At 37.9% G+C, this 25,791-nt stretch overlaps 1 protein-coding gene across 1 annotated transcript; it reads left to right on the top strand.

Moving 5' to 3' along the window:
• The first annotated feature begins 8,193 nt into the window (after positions 1-8,193).
• LOC136420427 (glutamate receptor ionotropic, delta-1-like) lies at positions 8,194-16,862 on the top strand. The gene is made up of 8 exons (XM_066407342.1): positions 8,194-8,439; positions 10,212-10,429; positions 12,448-12,678; positions 12,853-12,947; positions 13,245-13,402; positions 13,944-14,175; positions 14,945-15,091; positions 15,559-16,862. The coding sequence occupies exons 1-8, from the start codon at positions 8,357-8,359 to the stop codon at positions 15,646-15,648; spliced, it is 1,254 nt and encodes a 417-aa protein (XP_066263439.1). The 5' UTR covers positions 8,194-8,356; the 3' UTR covers positions 15,649-16,862.
• The last annotated feature ends 8,929 nt before the right edge of the window (positions 16,863-25,791 follow it).

Raw genomic sequence — 25,791 nt, 5'->3', positions numbered from 1 at the left:
AAAAAAATCTTTAAAGCAGTTTTGTTACTGTTTGTTGCCTCACCATAGTCGGGGCAAAATCAGATGCAAAACAGATACAGACTTTTGTGTTTGTTAATCTACAATAGGAAAAACACCTGAAAGTATCGCCATAAGCTGGCCGTTTAACACTGCAAAAGGTTGGCACAAATGAAGAAAATGAAATGAAAAAAAGTACCTTCAGCTCTGAAGAAAACATTGGCTGATTTCATACATCCTATGCATGTTGTAAAATTGGCACTTAATTCATAGATTACTCCAACTATACTTACCAAAAGCAAAACAGCATTCTATTACAGGTAAATGCTTATACATTGAATTCTTGATGTCAGACATACAAGTTCAGTTCAGGTATGTCACAGACAAAATCAACAAACTGAAAATATCAATGACTTTCATATAGATAACTTTTAAATACACTGGCCACAATAGTAGTGCTTTTTAGTGCTATATACACAGTTTATCAATGGCTATAATCATAAATAGTTTTTTTTTCCCATTAAAGGGTAACATCTCAGCAACAAGTTAATTATCATAGTTAATTATAAGAAGGAAGAAGAAACACAAAGTTCTTAAAGTAACAGTCATAAAGGGTCTTTTTTATATGCAAAACAGTACAAGGGGAAATATTCGCAGATATTTATTTAGCTGTGTTCGCAGTTGAAACTGCCATACAGAGTTTTTCTGTAAAATCGTGAATATTCTGTGGATTTAAGTCTGCGGTGAAGAGGTCAATGTGAAAAACAGGAACATCAAAACAACTGCAGAAATTTCCCCTTTACAATATGTTTTCATAAAAATACATTGTATATGGGACAACTTTACAGCTTAACATATAATTAGCCAGAATATTCTCAAGATATCACAAAATCTATTGATGAGGGTGCATCATCTTATCCTACAATATAAGAAGTCTTGAGTTGAACTTGCTTCCACAGCAGACACCATCTGAAAGAAAAGAATATATTTCACATTACAAAGTTTACGAGTACACTGTACTTTAATATGATATATTCGTGTGGGTACTAGTACCCCTTCCCACTGATCCTCGACGATGGGGAACGAGCCATCATACTAGTACATTGCTTAATTTCATTCAAACTGAGGAAGTACCTGAACAAAATCATTGAACATAATTTAAACCTCTTCCTCAAAACAAAAGAAAGGAAAATTATTGCTGGCCAATGATACAAAGCAATCACTACAACACATAGATGATCTTTGAATACTTTGTATTAGACCCTTCAATACTAACAGTCACCATACACCACTTAAATTTGTCAGACACATGTACTAGTATATATATATGTGTGAACGGAGCAGGACAATTGCTTGGCATTTTTTAGATAATCATTTCATAAAATCAGCATGATATCTGCAATACTTAGTACTTCACTGTTTAAAAATGCTTTGGTCGCTTATAGCCTGTAAAGCAGAGCAGTCACATAATACACTATAGTCAACATGCTACACCCAACAAATATAACGCCATTACTTTTAATAGTAATATTCCCCTGATTGTAGTGAAGATACAAGTACTAATGACCTAAAATAATGAAGGAAATCATGAAAATTGCATATCATTTCCTGTTGGGCGGATATTGAAGCAAACACACTTGTCAATCTGTATATCAATATGGCTCACCAACTAACATACATGTATACAGTAGTCTATATTTCTTGATCAAATGCATAATATTTGATTGATTATCCTGTATATGATTAAGAAAGATGAGTACTAATGACTAATACTAATTTGGGGGAAACAAAACAATTCAATACTTGCCTAGGGAATATTAAAGTTACCACACCTATGATAATTTGGTCACCCATATTTACATGTCCTTTCAAAGTCTTTATTTTCTTAACCAGATCATGGATTGATTTGATATTTCACCAAGAGCTGGAAAGACCAATGCTTCTTACTACTTTTCCAAAAGTCAGACATGGTTTTATGATTCCGGGGAATTTTTGAATTGGTATGAATAACATAACAAATGGAAAGTAGGTCAAGTTCCAAAGCTTATATTTTGTCATCAAAATCATGGATTGACTTGACATCCCCATATAAGTTGTAGGGATATAGGTACTATTGATTCCAACTAGTTTTTCAAAAATCAGACATGTTTTTATAATTCCGGGGAATTTCTTAATATGGGTGGGTGTCAACAAGTATAGAGGTTAAATCAAGGTCAACTTCAAAACTGTATATTTCATCATCAAAATCAGACATTAACTTCATATTCCCATATAAGTTGTAGGGATATACGTACTAATGATTGTTACTATTTTTCCAAAAATCAGACATTTCTTTATAATTCCGGGGAATTTTTGAATGGGACTAGGTGTCAATGATGTAACACCTGAAAAGTAGGTCAAATTCCAAAGTGTATATTCTGTAATCAAAATCATGGATTGACTTGAAATTCCTACATAACTAATGATTCCAAGAACTTTTCTCAAAATCAGACATGTTTTTATATTTCCGGGGAATTTTTGAATGGGACTAGGTGTCAATAATGTAACACCTGAAAAGTAGGTCAACTTCCAAAGTGTATATTCTGTCATCAAAATCATGGATTGAGTTGATATTTCTACATAAGTTGGATAGATATAAGAACTACTGATTTTAAGACCTTTTTTCAAAATCAGACATATTTTTATGATTCCGGGGAATTTTAGAATGGGACTAGGTGTCAATAAAGTAACACCTGAAAAGTAGGTCAACTTCCAAAGTGTATATTCTGTCATCAAAATCATGGATTGAGTTGATATTTCTACATAAGTTGGATAGATATAAGAACTACTGATTTTAAGACCTTTTTTCAAAATCAGACATATTTTTATAATTCCGGGGAATTTTAGAATGGGACTAGGTGTCAATAAAGTAACACCTGAAAAGTAGGTCAACTTCCAAAGTGTATATTCTGTCATCAAAATCATGGATTGAGTTGATATTTCTACATAAGTTGGATAGATATAAGAACTACTGATTTTAAGACCTTTTTTCAAAATCAGACATATTTTTATAATTCCGGGGAATTTTAGAATGGGACTAGGTGTCAATAATATAACACCTGAAAAGTAGGTCAACTTCCAAAGTGTATATTTTGTCATCAAAAGCATGGATTGACTTCATATTCCTACATAAGTTGGATAGATATAAGTACTACGGATTTTAAGAATTTTTTTCCAAAATCAGACATATTCTTATATTTCCGGGGAATTTTTGAATGGGACTAGGTGTCAATAATGTAACACCTGAAAAGTAGGTCAACTTGCAAAGTGTATATTCTGTCATCAAAATCATGGATTGAGTTGATATTTCTACATAAGATGGATAGATATAAGAACTACTGATTTTAAGACCTTTTTTCAAAATCAGAAATATTCTTATATTTCCGGGGAATTTTGGAATGGGACTAGGTGTCAATAATACAACACCTGAAAAGTAGGTCAACTTCCAAAGTGTATATCCTGTAATCAAAATCATGGATTGACTTGGCATTCCAATATAAGTTGGCGTGATATAAGTGCTACTGATTATTACTACTTTTTCCAAAATCAGACATGTTTTTATAATTCCGGGGAAGTTTTGAATGGGGCTGGGTGTCAACAACATTAGAGGTCAAATCAAGGTCAACTTCCAAAGTGTATATTTCTTCATTACCAGCATATATCAACATCAAATTCCCATGTCAGTAAGAGGGTTATATTGACTACTGATTCCTGCAATTTTGACAATATTTACATTAGTTGATCACATTCTGGGAGATGTTGACATGACCACACTCCGGTAAAGTGGGGAGGGGGGCTGATGGACACAATGACAACTTGTCAAGTCATTTTCTCACGATCGGCTAGGCTGATTGACTTCAAATTTTCTGTGTATGTAGGGTCTATGTAGCTGTGACAAAGCGTCGAATTCAATTGAAGCTACACATATCTGTAATCATTTAGGACTCTGTTTTATTTAGAGATTACTCAGATTACTCAGAGATTTATTTAGCTGTGTTCGCAGTTGAAACTGCCATACAGGGTTTTTCTGTAAAATCGTGAATATTCTGTGGATTTAAGTCTGCGGTGAAGAGGTCAATGTGAAAAACAGGAACATCAAAACAACTGCAAAAATTTCCCCTTTACAATATGTTTTCATAGAAATACATTGTATATGGGACAACTTTACAGCTTAACATATAATTAGCCAGAATATTCTCAAGATATCACAAAATCTATTAAAGAGGGTGCATCATCTTATCCTACAATATAAGAAGTCTTGAGTTGAACTTGCTTCCACAGCAGACACCATCTGAAAGAAAAGAATATATTTCACATTACAAAGTTTACGAGTACACTGTACTTTAATATGATATATTCGTGTGGGTACTAGTCCCCTTCCCACTGATCCTCGACGATGGGGAACGAGCCATCATACTAGTACATTGCTTAATTTCATTCAAACCGAGGAAGTACCTGAACAAAATCATTGAACATAATTTAAACCTCTTCCTCAAAACAAAAGAAAGGAAAATTATTGCTGGCCAATGATACAAAGCACTCACTACAACACATAGATGATCTTTGAATACTTTGTATTAGACCCTTCAATACTAACAGTCACCATACACCACTTAAATTTGTCAGACACATGTACTAGTATATATATGCGTGAACGGAGCAGGACAATTGCTTGGCATTTTTTAGATAATCATTTCATAAAATCAGCATGATATCTGCAATACTTAGTACTTCACTGTTTAAAAATGCTTTGGTCGCTTATAGCCTGTAAAGCAGAGCAGTCACATAATACACTATAGTCAACATGCTACACCCAACAAATATAACGCCATTACTTTTAATAGTAATATTCCCCTGATTGTAGTGAAGATACAAGTACTAATGACCTAAAATAATGAAGGAAATCATGAAAATTGCATATCATTTCCTGTTGGGCGGATATTGAAGCAAACACACTTGTCAATCTGTATATCAATATGGCTCACCAACTAACATACATGTATACAGTAGTCTATATTTCTTGATCAAATGCATAATATTTGATTGATTATCCTGTATATGATTAAGAAAGATGAGTACTAATGACTAATACTAATTTGGGGGAAACAAAACAATTCAATACTTGCCTAGGGAATATTAAAGTTACCACACCTATGATAATTTGGTCACCCATATTTACATGTCCTTTCAAAGTCTTTATTTTCTTAACCAGATCATGGATTGATTTGATATTTCACCAAGAGCTGGAAAGATATATGTACCAATGCTTCTTACTACTTTTCCAAAAGTCAGACATGGTTTTATGATTCCGGGGAATTTTTGAATTGGTATGAATAACATAACAAATGGAAAGTAGGTCAAGTTCCAAAGCTTATATTTTGTCATCAAAATCATGGATTGACTTGACATCCCCATATAAGTTGTAGGGATATAGGTACTATTGATTCCAACTAGTTTTTCAAAAATCAGACATGTTTTTATAATTCCGGGGAATTTCTTAATATGGGTGGGTGTCAACAAGTATAGAGGTTAAATTAAGGTCAACTTCAAAACTGTATATTTCATCATCAAAATCAGACATTAACTTCATATTCCCATATAAGTTGTAGGGATATACGTAATAATGATTGTTACTATTTTTCCAAAAATCAGACATTTCTTTATAATTCCGGGGAATTTTTGAATGGGACTAGGTGTCAATGATGTAACACCTGAAAAGTAGGTCAACTTCCAAAGTGTATATTCTGTAATCAAAATCATGGATTGACTTGAAATTCCTACATAACTTGGGGACATATAAGTACTAATGATTCCAAGAACTTTTCCTTAACATCAGACATGTTTTTATATTTCCGGGGAACTTCTAAAGTGTATATTTTGTCATCAAAAGCATGGATTGACTTCATATTCCTACATAAGTTGGATAGAGATAAGTACTACGGATTTTAAGAATTTTTTTCAAAATCAGAAATATTCTTATATTTCCGGGGAATTTTGGAATGGGACTAGGTGTCAATAATACAACACCTGAAAAGTAGGTCAACTTCCAAAGTGTATATCCTGTAATCAAAATCATGGATTGACTTGGCATTCCAATATAAGTTGGCGTGATATAAGTGCTACTGATTATTACTACTTTTTCCAAAATCAGACATGTTTTTATAATTCTGGGGAATTTTTGAATGGGGCTGGGTGTCAACAACATTAGAGGTCAAATCAAGGTCAACTTCCAAACTGTATATTTCTTCATTACCAGCATACAATGTATATCAACATCAAATTCCCATGTCAGTAAGAGGGTTATATTGACTACTGATTCCTGCAATTTTGACAATATTTACATTAGTTGATCACATTCTGGGAGATGTTGACATGACCACACTCCAGTAAAGTGGGGAGGGGGGCTGATGGACACAATGACAACTTGTCAAGTCATTTTCTCAAGATCGGCTTGGCTGATTGACTTCAAATTTTCTGTGTATGTAGGGTCTATGTAGCTGTGACAAAGAGTCGAATTCAATTGAAGCTACATATATCTATAATCATTTAGGACTCTGTTTAACACCTCCAAAGGGCAAAATATGCTGTATCTGGAGATAGAAAACGCGAAAGAAGGGCAACAGGCATTTTACGAAGTACACATGTCATGCCAAGTGGAACACCACTATATCCCCTGCCCATACGCACCTTCCATGAATCGGCACACTGCTCAATAAACGCACAGTCCCCGGGGTTCTGCATCACGTCATTGCTCCAAAATCCCAGAAGCCTGTGTGTCGTCACCCCTTCGTTTTGAACACCATGCAGTTAGATACTCTGACAGTACATTGTCAGGGTTGATTTGAAAATTTGAACAAGGTTGATTTTCCTAAACCTTTACGACTTGCCCCGGGTAAGAATCCGATGGCTTTAAATGAGAACGATGTCCACTGTGTTCTGCTGCCACAGTGGTCTCCACACTCCGCAGCTGCAATCAGTCTTTCTTCATTTCTCTCTGCTGCAGGAGGCTCCTTTCACAATGAAAGAGAAGAGCGAGTCAGGGGGTTATCGGTACGTAGGGTTCTGTATTGATCTTATCAACGCCCTAGCGGAACAACTAGACTTTACCTATGAACTGTACGAGCCGGAGGACGGCCAGTACGGTGCGGAGAAAGATGACGGGACGTGGTCCGGTATGGTGGGGGAGCTCGTTTCCGGGGTAAGAGATCTACTTTTGACATTTCGTATTAGAATTTGAAGTGAAGGTTTCATGTCCCCGTGGTGCAAGCCTGAACGCAACCCCGCTGCTTCGCCATCTGGATCAAATATCGTGGATCCTAGGGCCCGAGTTTGATCCTTGGGGTCGACTCAAGCTTGGACATTTTATAAGGGACTGCATTTGTCATTTCAGATGGTGACGTATAGCCGGTGGCCCCTTGTATGAGGATGCATTGAAACGAAACAAAATGATTTTTTTTCAATTATTACCTTTCCAACCGAAGTTATGTACCCACGTTTACACCTTGGTGAAGTGAGGAAAGTCATGTAAGGAAAATTTTACAAGGTCACAAGTCATCAGTGGCATGTTAGACGTTCGAACCCAAGACCTCAGGGCAAAATACCCTGTCCGTTACGACAACACGACGCTTCAACACTGTATTACCTTGAGTTGAATTAAAGTTTTATGTCACCTAAAATACAACAACATTTTCTGATAATGTTTAACAACTAATAGTATTCTTACTCCGTATGAAAGTACGCGCCAAACAAACACCGATTGATTGTTACCGAACATCACACCTTTAAAAAATCATTTTTTAGAATATATGCTTTTGTTGCAAGATAATACAATTATGACTGCCGATGACGTCACCGTGAACATAGCAGCCAGTTCAGAACCCATGCCAGTGCTGCGTCTATTCTATAAGAACTACGACGGAATACAAACTAGCCCTTTGGGGTTTGATTTCTTCTTTGGAAGCAGTGCAAGGCAAACTGTCAATCGAACTCTTTCTGTTATAAATGGGTATTATGAAGTTAGCCATGACTTATGTCGGGTGCCATTCTCCATCTGTCAACCGAACCACCATGGCCGCCCAGAAGTTTCTGTCCTGCATAGCCTTCCCAATGCCATCAGCCTGAATACTACTGCTAGTGTCTTCCTTGCCTTCTTCTCCTATGTGCTAGGGACAATAGCAATAAGTCGGAGACTATTTCCTTGTCGTTTCCAAGACAGTGTCTGGCAGTTTTTTTGTCAGTTTTAATATTATTTACAGCTGACAGATTTCCTGACTATGCTTTTCTCTTCACCTGACAGCACGCTGACATCGCTCTAGCTGCAATGACTATCAGTTCCAAACGGGAGAAAGTTATCGACTTTACATCCCGGTACATGGACTATGGGACTGGCTTGATAATGAAAAAGTGAGAAATATCCCTTTCTAAATGAGACAACATTTAGTACATCAAACTTTAAAGTGATATGAATTATTTCTTCCATCTCAAATGCATTCCAGTTGTTGTAATCATTCTGATACTTACACATTGCACACATCGTAGTAAAGTCGTTGTACTTGAAACTATATTTACTAACATGATCCATAATCCGACCGATACATTTTTGTGACGAAACTGGCAGCATCGGGTCCAAACGAATCCCGTTCTGTTTTGCTAAATAAACATATTTCTGGTGGTTCTTTTTGTAATCAGTATGCATATACTATATTAATAATTTATCATGGAAATTGTGATGCCAAGTTCTGGTGTCAATATCAAAAGCTCATCATCATAATTTATGCCAACATTGAGGAGAAACCGCATTTTCCCCTAAAATCAACGATACTCGCCTTATTTCAGCAGTATCGGTGTCTTATTACTTTCCAAAACAATAGAAACAAGAGTTCCACGACCTCATATCTCCATGAACAATCCTATTCATGCAAATGACTTACACATTTGCATGAACAATCCTATTCATGCAAATGAATTACACATTTGCATAATATATGCTTGGTCATAAACACCTTTATCTAACTTACACATGTTGCAATATTGACAGTCCTATAATTTTCCAATTAGATGAATAATGGTGTTTTGCATCAATTATGCAAATTAGGAAATTTTTTTGCATAATTGGTATCTGTTGATGCTCCACTTTCCATAAACTACATATGTTACATGTATTTGAGTCTGATAATGGCATGCACTGCAAATATAGATTTTCCTCATTAGCTATGCAAATTAAGTCCTAATTAACATAATCACTTCATTATGTACATCTCTGTCTAAGCTACCTGTATACTAAATATCATGGAAATCCATCGTTCCTTTGCTGAGTTATTCTCCTTAGAAGATTTTCAAGATAATGCCCCTGCAGTTCCAGAGCAAGCTGCTAGGGGGCCCAAACCCACACCACGTCTTTATTACACCACAAGCTATCTGCCACCAAAAAATCAAGACCATAGCATGTCCAGGTCAAGAGATACAAAAATGGAATTTCTGCTGCAGTACCATGGTCACATACCAGGGGGCCCAAGGGCACATACCAGGGGGCCCAAAATCAACCTTGAATTTCGGCTTCACAACACCTGCCCACATACCAAATATCATCGTAATCCTTCAAGAGGTTCTTGAGTTATGCTGACTGGAGTGGTGCGGAAACACAAACAAAAAACAAACAAACACACAGACACACCCAAAACTATATCTCCATTTTTCATGGAGATAACGACTATACAGCCATACTTATAGCATAAACATGTTATTGAATAAGAAAACTAGAATATATAAGTGAAAAAATGTAATTTATTAATAAATCATGTGTCATAGTCTGCCACCTATATGAAATTGTATACGATTATTAATTTTCATCACATAGAGCGTTTCCTTTTTGTAAATAATCCATTGGGTATATTCTGACACGGTTTGAATATATTCTGAAAGGCTAGTATTCATTATCATAATTTATTCAAACTTATAAAACAATCGGTCCTGGCCCTCTCGCTGGTCGCATGGCCCACCGGTCTTCGGCCATCCGGCGATCTTACCCGCGGGAGGGCCGCGACCTCAGGCGATACGGAATACGACGTGTTGTATTCTATATGAACACAGTCACTGTTACACAATATACTGTGCTACCCAAGTATGGCTAGTACAAGAACTATCGCTATATTTACTCTTCTTTTTTTCTCTTCCAGGCCAAAGGAAGGCATGCGAGAGCTGTTTGCGTTCTTCCTACCGTTCAAAATGATGGTTTGGATCGGTGTCGTGGCACCCATCGTCGTCGTAGCGGTTGAGATGAATCTCCTCAGTCGCGTCAGAGTCAAGTTGAATCTCGTGGATCAATCACGGCGCGAAAATGATGCCGAGTTCGACCTGAGAACCAGCGCTTGGTTTTCGTACGCGTCACTTATCGGTATTCTTATTCTTATTACCTCGGCATTTTAATTATTCGGTTGGTGTGTTTCGACCAAAATCTAAAAAAAGAACTTTTTTGTCATGACTAAAACCGGAAAGACAACATTTTTTCAAGGCCTGATAACGTATCAATGAGATGGGTCATGTTGACCTAAAGATGGGCTTCAGTTTGAAAACGCCGCTAGATTCTGAGGCTATAAATTGAAATGCAAATTAGGTAAATTAAAAAGCCTACTATCTTTCTATCTTTCAACCAATGATGCAAGATAACCTTCAACATTTGTTACAGTATCACATTTTAATGAGAGTAATTTTGGCATTCTCTAGTTCAATTGTTTCCATCCGATATCCATCCCCTCTGCCCGGCAACGTTTCAAGGACATCTACTTGTGAACATACCAAAATAACATTTAAAAATGACGAAAAAGTCCAAGAATAAACTGCGATCATGCGGTCTTAAACTCCCTTTCATTGGAACGGAACTAGCTGGCGACTAAAAGTGGCGACGACTTGGCAAGTTTCTTACAAGTTTTCCCGTAGCACTCACATTGACGCCGGATGTATTTGCAAATGAATTGCGAAGCCCTGCTGAGCAGGGTATCGTAAACCGCAGTGTTGGAACTGAACCAAAACCAATGTAAAAGGACTAAAACACATCAAATAATTCTGGCAATTAAAAAATATTGCCATGACGAAGGTGTCTAGGTTGCTCTAACTCTGCTATAAAGAAATTACCAACGTAGCATTCTTAGTTCTGCCATAATATTTGTTCAAAAAGCACTTAGAAATCAGTAAGGCGTCTGCCAAGTAGATATATAGAAATGCACCATAAGTTACTCAACAGATATCGAACACTGCCTGTGTAGTGTCCTTTTTCTGCCGTTTTTTGATAGGTGGAGTGAGAATCTAGGCCAGACGTTTATAAATTTGTTTTCCTGGGGCTCCTAGGATGGTTTCGGCTCTGTACGTTGTGTTTTTGAGGAGTTACTGTTGCTTTCCCGACACCCCACCGCCCCCCCCCCCCACGTCAAGCGCTAGCGTTCAGTGTAGACTGCCCATGTGGAACCAAGTTCTTTATTGTTCCGTTAAAAAAAACTTTGCCATGCTATATATGTTTGGAGCTCCTCATGTTTTGGTGTTCACAGAGCTTTTTAGGGAGGCATGGAGTTCAACAAATCCTTGTGATAACAGATCTGGGATGGGTTGAAAACTCTTTTCAAAGCTAGAATACTAGATTCGGTGCCTCGAGAACTCCTACACACGCTCCCACTAGTACGGAATATTCATTTATGTTACTTAGCGCAACATGATAAACATATTATGAAATATAAGCATAACGTTAGACTACTTTTACAATGACAGAAATTACCAAAACGAACTGACACGAACGATATACCACTTTTCACTTGATTATGTGTTTTGTTTTATGTATGTGTGATGATATTGTTTTAACTGGCAAAAAAAATCGCCACCACAGGAGACGAATTTGCGTTCATTGCAAACCGCGTGGCAACTACATGACCACTTTGCGACTGTCGCCAACTAGTTGCTTCTCAGTGAGAGGGGCCGTAAAAAAATCTACTTCAAATGATGAAGACACTCTTAAAATTCCAAAGTCATGACAAAGAAGTACCATCAACGTACTACAAATATACGTAAAATAGAAGATAAAGCCCAAATTGCAGATTATAACGCTTTAACTATTTTTTTTCAGGATATTGTATCAAAGCCTCCTCAATATAGATATAATTAAAGCTATTGCTCAAAAATATATGTTTCATATGCTTTTTGAAAATCCTGTTTGGAATACATGTAAACCAATCCCATCCTATATACTCAACATCGCCAAGAGACGAGGAGAAGCAGAACCTTTGTAGTTTTAGAACCAAAAGTTGTATATTTAGTATCTGAAGTCCTGGCATTGTGTATGCTCTGCATCTTTGTGGTTGTTTTCTGTACCTAGTCTAAAAGCGCAATGATGTACAATAAAGGTGATCATATCGATATATCCTACAGGTGTAGAGCCTAATCAGCCGAGGTCAACCCCGAACCGTATTTTAGCAGGCGCCTGGGGGCTATTCGGCCTCATCGTCATATCAACCTACACCGCCAACCTCACAGCTTTCCTCACGGTCAAGAGAATGGAGCAGCCGATAAGATCCATGGACGATCTGGTCGCGCAAACAAAAATCAAATATGGCATCCCGAAGGGCGGGAGCACCTTTGCCTTCTTCCATGATCAACAAAGTAAGTTATCATCTACCACGGAGGTTTTGATTTCTGTGTGTCTGTTTGAATGTGTGTGTTGCCTGTGTGTCGGTGATAATGGCTACAGTATAGAGAAGCAGGAAGGCAACGCAGTATAATGGTATGGGCCGCAGAGGCACAGACTGACAAAAAAATGTTGTGTTGTGTATTCAGCCACAGGTACAGTCTATGGACAGATGTGGAGCTACATGAACGCAGAGGAAACGATGGTTAGCAAAGTCCCGGAAGGAATAAAGCAAGTAAAGAAGGTGAGCAGAACATAACAAGAATGCATGTCCAAGTGTTGTCCAGACGGGTCAAAGAACTCGTGTATAATTACTGCCTATGGCAGAAATAGTCCTACATCAAAGAGTGTCGAATAAACGTTGAGAATATGTATGTACTATTGATGTTGTGTTGTAGAGGTAGCCTGCGCACACGTATACGTATTATGCACTTATTTCTTTCAGTTGTTTTTGCGACGCCTCAGGTGCGAGCCAAATGTTATAGTATTACCATGCTTCGCTTAGATTCATGGCAATATGCATTTTTTTCTCCATTGGCAGGGTGAATTTGTCTTCATGTATGATACGCCAATGTTGGAGTACCTCACCATGACAGACGAGAACTGTGAACTGACGATGGTCGGCAAGCCTTTCCGCCATCTTGGATATGGGTTAGCAACCAAGCACGGGAACAAGCTGTCACATAAGCTATCATTAGTGTAAGCTACCTACAGTCACTTATTAGTAACATAGAGTATAACACTGAAATTGTGGTGTTCGAGGAGTGATTGTGTATCACCTATCAAATTGGCGTACGAAAAATGAAGTTATTTCACTAGTTTTGACACACGTAAGGCTATACTGAATCGGTTTCTTGATGAAATTCGCACTCGAATGTATTCTCGTCCGTTTAAAAAAAATTGTGACCATACTGTTAATATTTCAAAAAGTGAAATATGTAAATATATGCCGAAAATGGAAAAAATATAAAAAAACGGATGCTAATGTCATAGAATGTCAAAGTCAATGACAAAGTCAAAAAGAAAGATCCTAAAAATAAGAAATAAAAAAATCATTATGTTCAATCATTTGTTCAGGCAGCACTTTTCATTGCCCAGCTTGATTTTCTTTGCACGTTCGCAACAGTTTAGGGGTGTCCAGAGGATGTAATCCATATTAACAAATCAATATATGGCCTAAGTAAGAAATGAATGAATGATTTCAAATTACATTGATGTTTGTTCTCCTTGTAATCTTCAGTATCCTGAAGCTGAAAGAAGAGGGGAAGATAGACAAATTTCGTAACGTCTGGTGGCCGACAGTTGGCTGCGCGTTGGACGGGGGGGATATAGTACGAACGGATGCGGATCAACTGGGACTGGACAGCTTTTACGGAATCTTCATCATCATTGGCGCTGGATTAGTGCTACCGATCATCTATGTGGCGATTGAGGTCATTTGGATGCACTGCTGCAAGCGAAAGACACAGACGGTACAAAAACTTTACTTTCTTTGTTTGTTTTGGTCTTATGACGCACGCATTACCGCAAACTCTCGTAAGGTTAATAGAAAACAATTCATTTTGGTTATAAATTGAACAACACTTTTGCTTACTCTGTGGATTATTTTGACCATAGTCGACATATCATACTAAACCAGTTTATTATGCCTTTAACTGCAAGTATCTAAAACATCAAGGCTCAGACACACATAGCCGACCATGCCCACCGACCTCCTTCAGACAATGAATGGTAGTTAGTTGTGAGTAGGGTCATCTGTGGTTGGACCTTGGGGGCGAGGTTTCCTGCAAGCCAAGTGACCTTTAAAATTTTTCTGCGTTAGCTGGCTATAGTTGTTGAAAAGTCAGGAAAGCCATGCATGTTCTGTTTGAATGCGACCAAAGGAGTAAACTGGGGCTAGAATAAGATAGATTCTAGGCTACTTCCGGTTTTTGTGTTTGGTCGGAAGTGGTCGGAAGCAAAGTCGAGGAATGGTCCTGAATGTGTGCCAGGCGCTTCACTATGAGTTGTTTTCAAGCATTGTGTAGAATTAGGGAGAAAGAAAAAAATATAGTTTGATATCTACATTGCACACAGGAACGAAATTGTGATATGCTATATGATTTCTGCATCTGCACGCGTTAAATTTAACGTAGTGCAGCTGCGTCTTATCACTGCCAGTTTCTTTGTGTTGCAATGTCAATGATTCATAAAGCATGCCTGTCAAGCCTGTCAGCACGTTGCATGTTTTTTTTTTGCCAGATGGGTGATGCCTGCCAGTCCAGTGCCCCTGGGATCCCCGGCGACCTCGATCCGTTCTCTGCCCCTGGGTTCCCAGATTACCACAACACGTTCTCTGTGGGCATGCAGGGGGCGCGTGTTTGTGGGCCTACGTCGTGCTTCTGTGAGGTAAAAGACGCCAAAATTAACCAAAGGATAGCAAAGTATAGTATTTGTCTGAGTCGAATGTGGTTGAAATACTGAGTAGAGTAGCATATAGAATATTGGAGAATAGAATATCCCTAAGGACCTGGATGCAATGGTTTGCTGTAGTTTGTAGAAACGGTGCTTGTAGTCAGATTACTTGATATATTCTTTCCCTTTCTCTCTCTGTCTCTCTCTCTATCTCTCTCTCCCTCGCTCATTCTATGTTTCTACCTATATCTATCTATCTATCTATCTATCTATCTATCTATCTATCTATCTATCTATCTATCTATCTATCTCTCTCTATATGTATATATATATATATATAGAGAGAGAGAGAGAGAGAGAGACAGACAGACACAGAGTGATGTTGGATATCTTAAAATCTTCACGAGAAAATCTTTATTTTAACTCTTCAATCTTAACACCATGCTGTTCTACATTCACAGTCGGATACAGAGTTTGCCATGAACAAGCGGAAATCATCACAAGAAACCTGGAACCGTGAACTACATGAAAACTACTCTACTGAAGTTTGATCTTTGCAAATGGGGACCGAACATTGAAGATCGCGTCATTAAGGCAGCAGAACACAGTTTTTCGCCTATGGGGATTTAAATGGTTAAGGACCTTGAAGTGAGCAGGTTCAACACCTGAAAATTTGTAGCAGGGTGCTCAAGGAAATTACGAGGATTGAATATGTTTGACTTTAGGACACAATATGCAAAATATGTGAAAAAGAGCTTAAGTTTGCCTGTTCATTTTGATTTGACCCCCGGCGGAGGTCATCATACTGCAGCCGACACACAACAGTTGGCGGTAACCATATTCAGGCGCAATTTGATCCCGGGCGAAACAAACATCGTAATCCCGCTTATACAGTCCCAAAGCTGGCCCGTTCCTCTAGTCTCCAAGCAGACCTACGGGTTGGCAAAGACCGTATCCAACAGGCAGAATGAGTTTTTATAGCCAACCCAAGTCTCATAGCCAACCCAAGGTCTGCCACAAGTCGGTCTGAACAAAGGCTATTAACATCTAATTGTTACCTATTCAAACTGCTTGTGTTTATGAGTTGATTACTCTCCGCCCGCACGGGCGTGCAGGGCCGCGCCAGGTCGGCCTGTCTAGTCTCCAACTGAGACCCAACGGCTGCAAAGACCGTATCCAACTTGCAGAAGGAGTTTTTATAGCAATATCTAGAGTATAATTTACTTCGTGGCGTGTTTTGTTTCGCAAAAGAAAGGTTTAGCTTATAAGGTTTAACTCCGACGGCACGTGCCGCTTGCAACTAACGTTACATGCAAGGGGGTGGGGGGCGGTCCGAGTGTTGGCTTGAACCTGAAACAGTAAACATTCCCTACGAATGTTTTTGTGTTTTTGTAAGAATGGTTCTGATGATGCCTCAAACATCACCGATGGGTAACATGGGTGAAGGAAACACTGTACTATTGTGAGGACTAACAAGGCGCGAACCTCCCACTGGGACGTGCGCGGGTGACTGCGCTTGTCCCAGAAATCGGTCATAAAAAGATTAGTACCCCGGACATTCGTACGGCTGTTAGCATTACAACGAGGAGGGGCAGCGACACCTTTATTGAATAGAAATGCTCCGCCCTGTTTGAGTTGTGGCAGACCTTGGGTTGGCTATGAGACTTGGGTTGGCTATAAAAACTCCTTCTGCCTGTTGGATACGGTCTTTGCCAACCCGTAGGTCTGCTTGGAGACTACCGTTCCCCTACGATTCGCCACCATTTTTTTTTTTAAATCAATTCGACAGCCTGGTGTTGTCATCGATTCCACGAAGATAAGCGGATCATACATCATAAGCATGCGAGCTTTTGCCTCGTTTACAGAAAAATAACATAAAAAAACTACAGGTATCATTTTTTTTTACATATACAGCCAAGCTATGGATGTTCTCCTCCTACAACAATGTAAAGATCCAACATTAATAACAAAGATGGCAATTGCCATGGCAACCAGTAGTCAACTGTTACAAACTACTTTTGTAAGTGCAGGACAGATTTCTTGTAAAACAGAAAAGTTAATAGAAAAGTCGTTTTTATCTCAATAACCAAGTTACATATGTTTATTTCACCTACAATTCTGTAGTTGCAATTCTGCTACAATGGGAACAATAGCTACGTCTTTTGGTCACTGTGGCCTAGTCTCCAAGCAGACCTACGGGTTGGCAAAGACCGTATCCAACAGGCAGAAGGAGACTTGGGTTGGCTATGAGACTTGGGTTGGCTATAAAAACTCCTTCTGCCTGTTGGATACGGTCTTTGCCAACCCGTAGGTCTGCTTGGAGACTAACTGTGGCCCGCCCTATCGAGAACCCTTTCTTCTTTAGAATTATATTTAAAAATAGTATCAGCTAGAGCTGTGACAAAAATCATTAAATTTGCGCTCTTTAATGAGACATTGAGCCAATTGGGCCCTACCACCACACAAAATTTAAGAAAATTCATTTTTTTTAAACTTTGGCCACCTTACGCTTGGTTTTTACAGACAGAACCTCTTAAGTAGTGGACTTTTAAAAACATACGTGTACATTGCACATTGTATCTATCGAAATTGATGTCAATACCTCCATCAATATTTTTTCTTAATTTTTACTTTTAATTTTTCAAAATTGACATTATTTTGGTATCATCAAATTCGGCAGTCTTTAACCTCATGTGGTGTGGACCTGACTTCTTGTTTCATTGCTGTGTGGCTGTTCCATTAAGAGTCATTGCACGAGAAAACCAGGCAAAACCAGGCAGAGGTGGGAAGATGGGGGTTGGCCAAATTGGCTCATACTTTGTATGTGTGATAGGTATGTGGAACTATGAACAGCCATATAATTAAAATCCGCCAGCTATTTTTCGTTATGGCGTTCTGGAACCCCCTCCGAGACCCTCAAAAGTCCAACAATTTATGGCTGAAAATTACTGAAATTGCAATGGCTACCCTGACAATTCTGATTAAGATATGATTATAAATTTTATATTTCCATATAGCATGGGTTCCCTTGTTTTACCTACTAAAAGTGGAAGGTGAAGCATTGACGTTAAGAGGGTATACTAGGGGGTTACCAAAACCAATGAAAGCAGAATTTTCATCTCTTTGAATTTTAGTCATCTTTAAGGGGCATTATCTGCCCTGGGCAGTGGCTTTGGAGAATGGTTTTACTGTTGCTGGAGAGAGGAACATCTACTGATTCAAAAACAATCGTCGTTTAATTGGGATACTCATAACGCGAGCCGTGAATGGGGGCTGTTTATGGGGATTTTTCGGGTTTGGGGCTATAATAGATCAGGTTGTGACGTCTCACTACGAGGTAAGTTATGGCAATTTTTTCTGTCGCTGGGTGAAAACCATGCATAATTGTCATAAAATGCTAGCACAAATCAGAAATGTTGGTTTTGGCTCTACATGGGGGATATAAGGATACTTAAAAAGTAAATTAAGCTTGTTTTACACATTTTACAGTTGCTCTCTAAGAATTAGTTATTTCCACACTAAATAATCATATGCATATTCATTCATTAAATGGTACATAATGAAAAAAGACTATGTATGGGGGTTATCAGAACTCCACATTATCATTGGAACACACCCGTGCACATGGGTGCAGAGCTACATATACTTTATATGGACAACAAAAGAAATTAGACTATAACAAATGTCAAGAACAATTTTAGACTTTAGCTAAATATATTTAATTCTGACGGTCAATCGGGATCAGTACAGGTATCATACTGAATTCAACAAACTGCAGTTTACAGATTATCAAACTTTCAAAGTGTTCTCAAAAACGTAGCCCATGACTGTAGCATGTAATGTAATTTTCTTTCCCACGGTTACACATACCATATTGAAATTTTTATGCTACATGTATTTACAAAATGCATGCAATTCCTAAAATCATGCCATAGGACCATTGAAACAGACATACGCGTTGAACAGATGAATATCATTATGCAAAAACTGAAGTCCAAGATCATGCACATCAACTTGTTCTTCACTCAGTCTGACTCTCAAGAAGGCGATTAAGGAGGATGTTGGTATTCTGTCATACTTCACAGGGACTTGTAAAGAAACTTGTGTCACCTCACAGAGGATGAAATGAATGGGATAATACAAAATACAACTATTGCCATCATCTATCATTTGTGAGAAACGAACATCTGCAAACGCGCCAAATGTGAAGGGCTGATCGAATGCCTTGAAGCTGATAGGAGTGACGCATCGCAATTTCCACATACTTGCCACTTGCCATTAACACGACCAGTATACGGGAAAGCCTCCTACATCTGCGCACCTGCACATGTTGGGCTGTTTCTATGGACTTTTCTATGTTATGAAGCATTTACTTTTGGCAATGTACTATTATCGGTATTACGGCAATAATACATACAAAGAATTTCAGTGACACCCTTAACTTTTTTCATACCTTGAGATTTCACATTCCCATAACATTATAACAACCTCTAACCGCCTACAGCAAATGTATGTTTTGGTGTTTTTTTTAATTAAATGCTGTTAGCTTTGATACTGTATTGGTTAAACAATATTCAAAACTATTGCAGTTGTAGCATAGTACTTAAACCACTTAGCTCCCAATTACCTGGCTGTCCCGCTAGCCAATAGCCAGGTGCCTTGTATTGCATGAATTGTGTGGATTGTATCATTTTAGATTTTTTAAATGGGTAAAAGAGATTGAAATTAGTAGTTACAGTCATTGGCTGAGTTCTTCGAGAATGCTTGATACCAAATATTGAATGTTCTTTGAAATGGAACAATTGCAACTGCAATGTACAATCTGTTGATTTCATTATGATTCATGTACTGACCCAAATTGATAAGTATACTAGTATAATATATATTTAGCTTAAAACTGTTCCCTGACATTTGTTATAGTGACTGTCTTGTTTCTTGATTTTACATACAGCTGCGTGTACCAGTGATATCACATATGTGGGGTCCTGATAACCCCCATACATAGCCTTTTCACTATTGACCACTTCAAAATTGTACATCCTTTTTTAGTAAGTAATTTACTGATTAACGTCTTAAAAAGCAACTGTAAAATGTGCAAAACAAGCTTAATTTACATTTTAAGTATCCCTATATCCCCCATGTAGAGCCAAAACCAACATTTCTGATTTGTGCTAGCATTTTATGACAATTATGCATGGTTTTCACCCAGCGGCAGAAAAAATTGCCATAACCTACCCCGTAGTGAGACGTCACAACCTGATCTATTATAGCCCCAAACCCGAAAAATCCCCATAAACAGCCCCCATTCACGGCTCGCGTTATGAGTATCCCAATTAAACGACGATTGTTTTTGAATCAGTAGATGTTCCCCTCTCCAGCAACAGTAAAACCATTCTCCAAAGCCACTGCCCAGGGCAGATAATGCCCCTTAAAGATGACTAAAATTCAAAGAGATGAAAATTCTGCTTTCATTTATAATCGTATCTTAATCAAAATTGTGAGGGTAGCCATTGCAATTTCAGTAATTTTCAGCCATAAATTGTTGGATTTTTGAGGGTCTCGGAGGGGGGTCCCAGAACGCCATAGCGAAAAATAGCTGGAGGGTTTTAATTAAATGGCTGTTCATAGTTCCACAAACCTATCACACATACAAAGTAGGAGCCGATTTGGCCGACCCCCATCTTCCCACCTCTGCCTGGTTTTCTCATGCAATGACTCTTAAGTAGGTCATACGTTGAAAATCTTGAATTGTTCTAAAGGCGGGCTTCTTATTAATCGTAAGCAGATGAGCATAGAAAATGCAACTTTCAAAGCATACAGCAGTTCTATCTTTAATGAAGTACTATAATCATAATAATACTATAATCATAAGATGAACCTGGGATTTGAGCTCCGCAACCCGGTAAAATAATTTCACAAGGACCCGTCATGGCAGAGAGTGGACGGAAGGCTTTACTTTAACAACATATGCCCATACCAAACAAATCTGTCAATCAATCAATCAATCAATCAATCAATCAATCAATCAAATGGTTTTATTAATCAACAGAACTTGGAGTACTACATTAGCAGACTGAATTGCGTCTATTGTGACATACATCGTACGAATCGTATTTATTCACAAAAAAATTGCACTTATTGTCACAAAACCATCTATTCAACATTGTCGTTTTAAAATACTGTTACATCTAAAAGCCAATACACACATGTACAACATTAAATCCATTGATTATAACCAATTACTATCTATACTATACAGTCAACATGATATTCTGGAAGTCATGATATAGGTTGCATTTTAGAAATAAATATCAGGGAAGTAAAAAATATAATTAACCAATTATGAGTCTGATTCATCATTCATGCTAATTATCATAATGATGTCCAGTGGTCAAAATGTAAAGAGACCTCTTTTAAAGGACATGATCAAAAACACATGGTGCACATCATGACCTAGTTTCTGAGAGGGCTAAGTTTCAAATTCGATGTGTTTATTCCATTGACAGGAATCCATATTTCAGAACCAGTCATTTAATAGACAACGATAAGGTCCGAATCTGAAAAGAGATCGAGTCAGAAAAACATTTTACTTTGGTACTTAACAAGCACAAAAGTCCAAATAAGGGGACAAGTGTAAAGAATGTCATGCAAACACTAAAATCCACACCTGATAAAATGTTGAGAGAGAGAAAAATAGCCACACGCTCGAATAAGTTTTTTTTTTTTTGTTCTTAGAGGAGTGCGATCTATATGCCATATAATCAAATAAGCAAGGCCTAGGATTTCAAATGGATCTTTATTTGTATCTAAGCTGTACCAGTCTAGGTTCTAACCCATTTTCAACCAGAGGGCAGATATACTGAGATGGAACCAAGAGAATGGAAAAGTTTTCCTTTACTTACTTTTGGTTATTGTTTAGGATACTCAACTGATATTAATGTTGTAATCAGTGACGAGTGTTACATGAATAATATTGATGTTGTTATCGGTGACAATTGTTAAAAAATGATCTTGATGTTCTAATCAGTGAAAAGTGTTACATGGACGATATTGATGTTGTAATCAGTAAAACTGTTACATATATGATCTTGATGTTGTAATCAGTGACAAGTATCACGTAAATGATATTGATATGGTCATCAGTGACAAGTATCACATAGATGGTATTGATATTGTATTCAGTGACAAGTGATGTTGTAATCAGTGACAAGTGATATTGTAATCAGTGACAAGTGATATTGTAATCAGTGACAAGTGTTAAATGAATGATATTGATGTTGTAATCAGTGACAAGTGTTACATAAATGATATTGCTATCATAATTAGTGACAAGTGTTACATAAATGATATTGATGTTATTAGTAAAAAGTGATACATGGTCTATGTTGATGTTGTAATCAATGAGAAGTGTTACATAAATGATCTTGATGTTGTAATCAGTGACAAGTATCACATAATTGATATGGTAATCAATGACAAGTGATGTTGTAATCAGTGATAAGTGTTAAATAAATGATATTGATGGTGTAATCAGTGACCAGTTTCACATATATGCTACTGATATTGTTATCAGTGAGAAGTGATATTGTAATCAGTAACAAGTGTTACATAAATGATATTGATGTTGTAATCAGCGACAAGAATCACATAGATAATATTGATATTGTAATCAGTGACAAGTGTTAGATAAATAGCATTGATATTGTTATCAGTGACAAGTGAAATTGTAATCAGTGACAAGAATTACATAAATGATATTGATGCTGTGATCAGTGACAAGTGTTACATAGTTGATATTGATGTTGTAATGAGTTACCAGCGTTGCATCAACTGATAGTTGTATATTTGCTTGTAATTGTAATAAATGTATACAAAATCAATGATGTCTGTGGCTTTGAAGTTCTCGTATTCTTGTCCGTATCACACACTTCATCACCTTTGGAACATCAGTCCAAGGCTTGTAAAAACATAATTATATCATGTATGCCTTTGATAAGAAGAACTTCATTGCACGATGATTGTACGTGGTACAACGTATGACAAGAATTGTTTAACATAATCCAAGTATAGAATAAAAGTTAACATCCTAATTAATAATGCAATACAATAAGGGCTAATAAAGCGTGATAGATGTGCCCCTGTTGATAAAATCTTCAGTACAAAAGAAGGGTAACATTGAATAATCGGCCATGTCTTCTTCTATTCCAAAGACTTACGAAAGTCTAGCAAAATGACTTTAAATGTTTGATATAAACCGATCATTAAAGAAATGCCCTATAATGAATAATCAATGATATGGATGAATTACGATTTTTTTAAGAAGTAGTGAAGTAAACTCCGAAGAGAACTTAAGTTTTCTGTCTATTCACAAACAAGATAGAGACGGTATTGGGTAGTCGTGCGTACGTCACCCACCATACGATATAGCAGTGACGAATGAGGCAGGGAATAAGGAACAAGTAAGGAGTAAATATGAGAGCCAATGAGGGAGGTCGTTAAGGTTTGTAGACATCCGTCTAATTTGTGAGGCGATCGGAAACGTGACATAGAAGTTAAGTAACTAGTTTCTGTTCACAGGTAACGTTAGCAGCTGTACACAAAAACAAACTACGAGTTTTGAAACTCTTGGGATTGTCCTTACACTATTTTTTTACCTTAAAAAATTGTATCATTAGTTTTGATAAAGTAAACAAATAGTTGTTACATATTTTACAATTAAAAGGTTACTTTGAAAAAACGATATACATCTAATCTTAAGTTCTCTGCAAATTGAAGACGTATTGAAATACGTATGGCCGGCTTATGTCCATTTTCACCCTGTACTCCAAGTGTTAGCTCATATATGCTCCGGAACGCCTTTGCTTTAACCTTAGAAGGGCGAAGATAATTAGGTCAAGCAAGTAGGACATTCATATCAACAAAGACCAATCGCGCAATTTCACTAATCTTATAAGCACAGGAAAGCCTAGGATCGTAAGAACAGAAGCAATGCGCATTTCCTTAGAACAGAGGTGTCGTAACGCGTGATCGTCTTGAAAAGCTTTCAATCCAGCACATATATCAAATTCAAAATCTTTAATTCCAGTGTATATAGCAAAGCCTACAAACGGAACAGACAGGGTAGGACGGTACGTGATGAAGTGAAGTTGTTGCAATTTACCACAATGACATGGTCGTGGCTATTAGTAACCTTCCTTATCGTTTTCGCTTCTCCTGATGCACTTGTTACTCGTGCGATCACTGCACGAAATGGCCTCGTATCCCGGCGTATACGTACAGGGATTCCTCCGGAAATATTCCATATCCCGGTGCGGATTTAGCGTATCCGTTAATTATATCGGATACGCTAAATCCGCATCGGTATATGGAATATTTCCGGAGGAATCCCTGTACGTATACGCCGGGATACGAGGCCATTTCGTGCAGTGGATGTCGCACACAAAAAAAACTCAAAATTCCAGCAGAATCTACAATCTGTACGTGTTCTTGTTTTGTTGACTTAATCTCGCGCGAGAACCCCAAACCAGATTGAATTGTTTTATACCGTCTAAAACCTATTTTGCAGAAAAAGAAAAATCTAGCAAATTATGAGAATATTTATCTAATTTAACCGTCCAGTAATCGTGTTTTCGAAATCTGTGTAAAAGTTTTGTGTTTTATAGGATTATTCAATCCTTTGGAGCTTTCTGTCCATTCGTGGTTGTGATATAGTGGGGTCTGTAGTATTTTTGTGTGATCTCCCGTTAATTTCATTTTCTACAGAATCTAATGAGGACCAAAATTCGTTTTTTTTATTCGTATGCTCTAATTTGGACAATATTTTCGTTTACACTGTTTGATAAGTGTTTTGTAATCTTTTTAAGTCGAAAAGGCTAGAGGGTTACGTTGTTGCACAGAGACCTTCTCCATTTTGTGTCAGACTGTTCGAGTTCAACAAGTTGAACCCAGTCTCCCTGTTCTATAAAGGATCTGAAGTGCTCTTCAAGCTTTTGGTCTTCTGACTGACGACGATGGGCGGGCTTTAACCTACTTGCACAGGTTTTTCTTCTGTTCGGTGGTGTTGGTGGGGTGTCTTGCAGCAGTGCTTGGGCATCTTGTGGAATGGGACTGGATGTTGTTGTAAGGGTGTCATTCACAAATGTATGACAGCCCAAGTTGTTAATGGATTTGCGCCTTAAGGATTCCTCCCGATCCCTCTTTATTTTTGCTTCTAGGGCATTCTGGACACTTGCGGCACCTACCGCAACAGATGATGTGATGACGATAGCATGTCATTACGATCTGGGCCAATTCAGCCGGGAAATGCAGGGTTAATTGACTCACAGCCTGGTGTGGATTATACCCTAATCTCCTTAGTAGTCACGGAGAGCAACAATACTTGTATATATCGCTAGGTAGCGTTGTGCCCACACAAGATCCCTGGTCTGAAGTTTTCTCTGCAATACTACAGAATCCCCCGGTCCCAGTAACCCAACTTGCGTTGCCTGGCCTAGCTGTAGTACCGTATATAGTATGGGACGTGTGGCCAAGTCTAACTTCAGGGAACAGGATAACTGACAAGCGGTGTCCTTCGGGGGAACCCCTGAGCACATGTGCGCTGCAAAGCAGACCTCACCTCTTAGATCACTGCCCCAGATCACTGCCTGTACACATATTTTCCAATCTCCTTCCAATCACAACAATGTTCCCATACG

The sequence above is a fragment of the Branchiostoma lanceolatum genome, chromosome 1 (genome assembly GCF_035083965.1).
Source record: "Branchiostoma lanceolatum isolate klBraLanc5 chromosome 1, klBraLanc5.hap2, whole genome shotgun sequence".
Taxonomy (NCBI): domain Eukaryota; kingdom Metazoa; phylum Chordata; class Leptocardii; order Amphioxiformes; family Branchiostomatidae; genus Branchiostoma; species Branchiostoma lanceolatum.
This window is presented reverse-complemented; position numbering and strand designations above follow the sequence as displayed.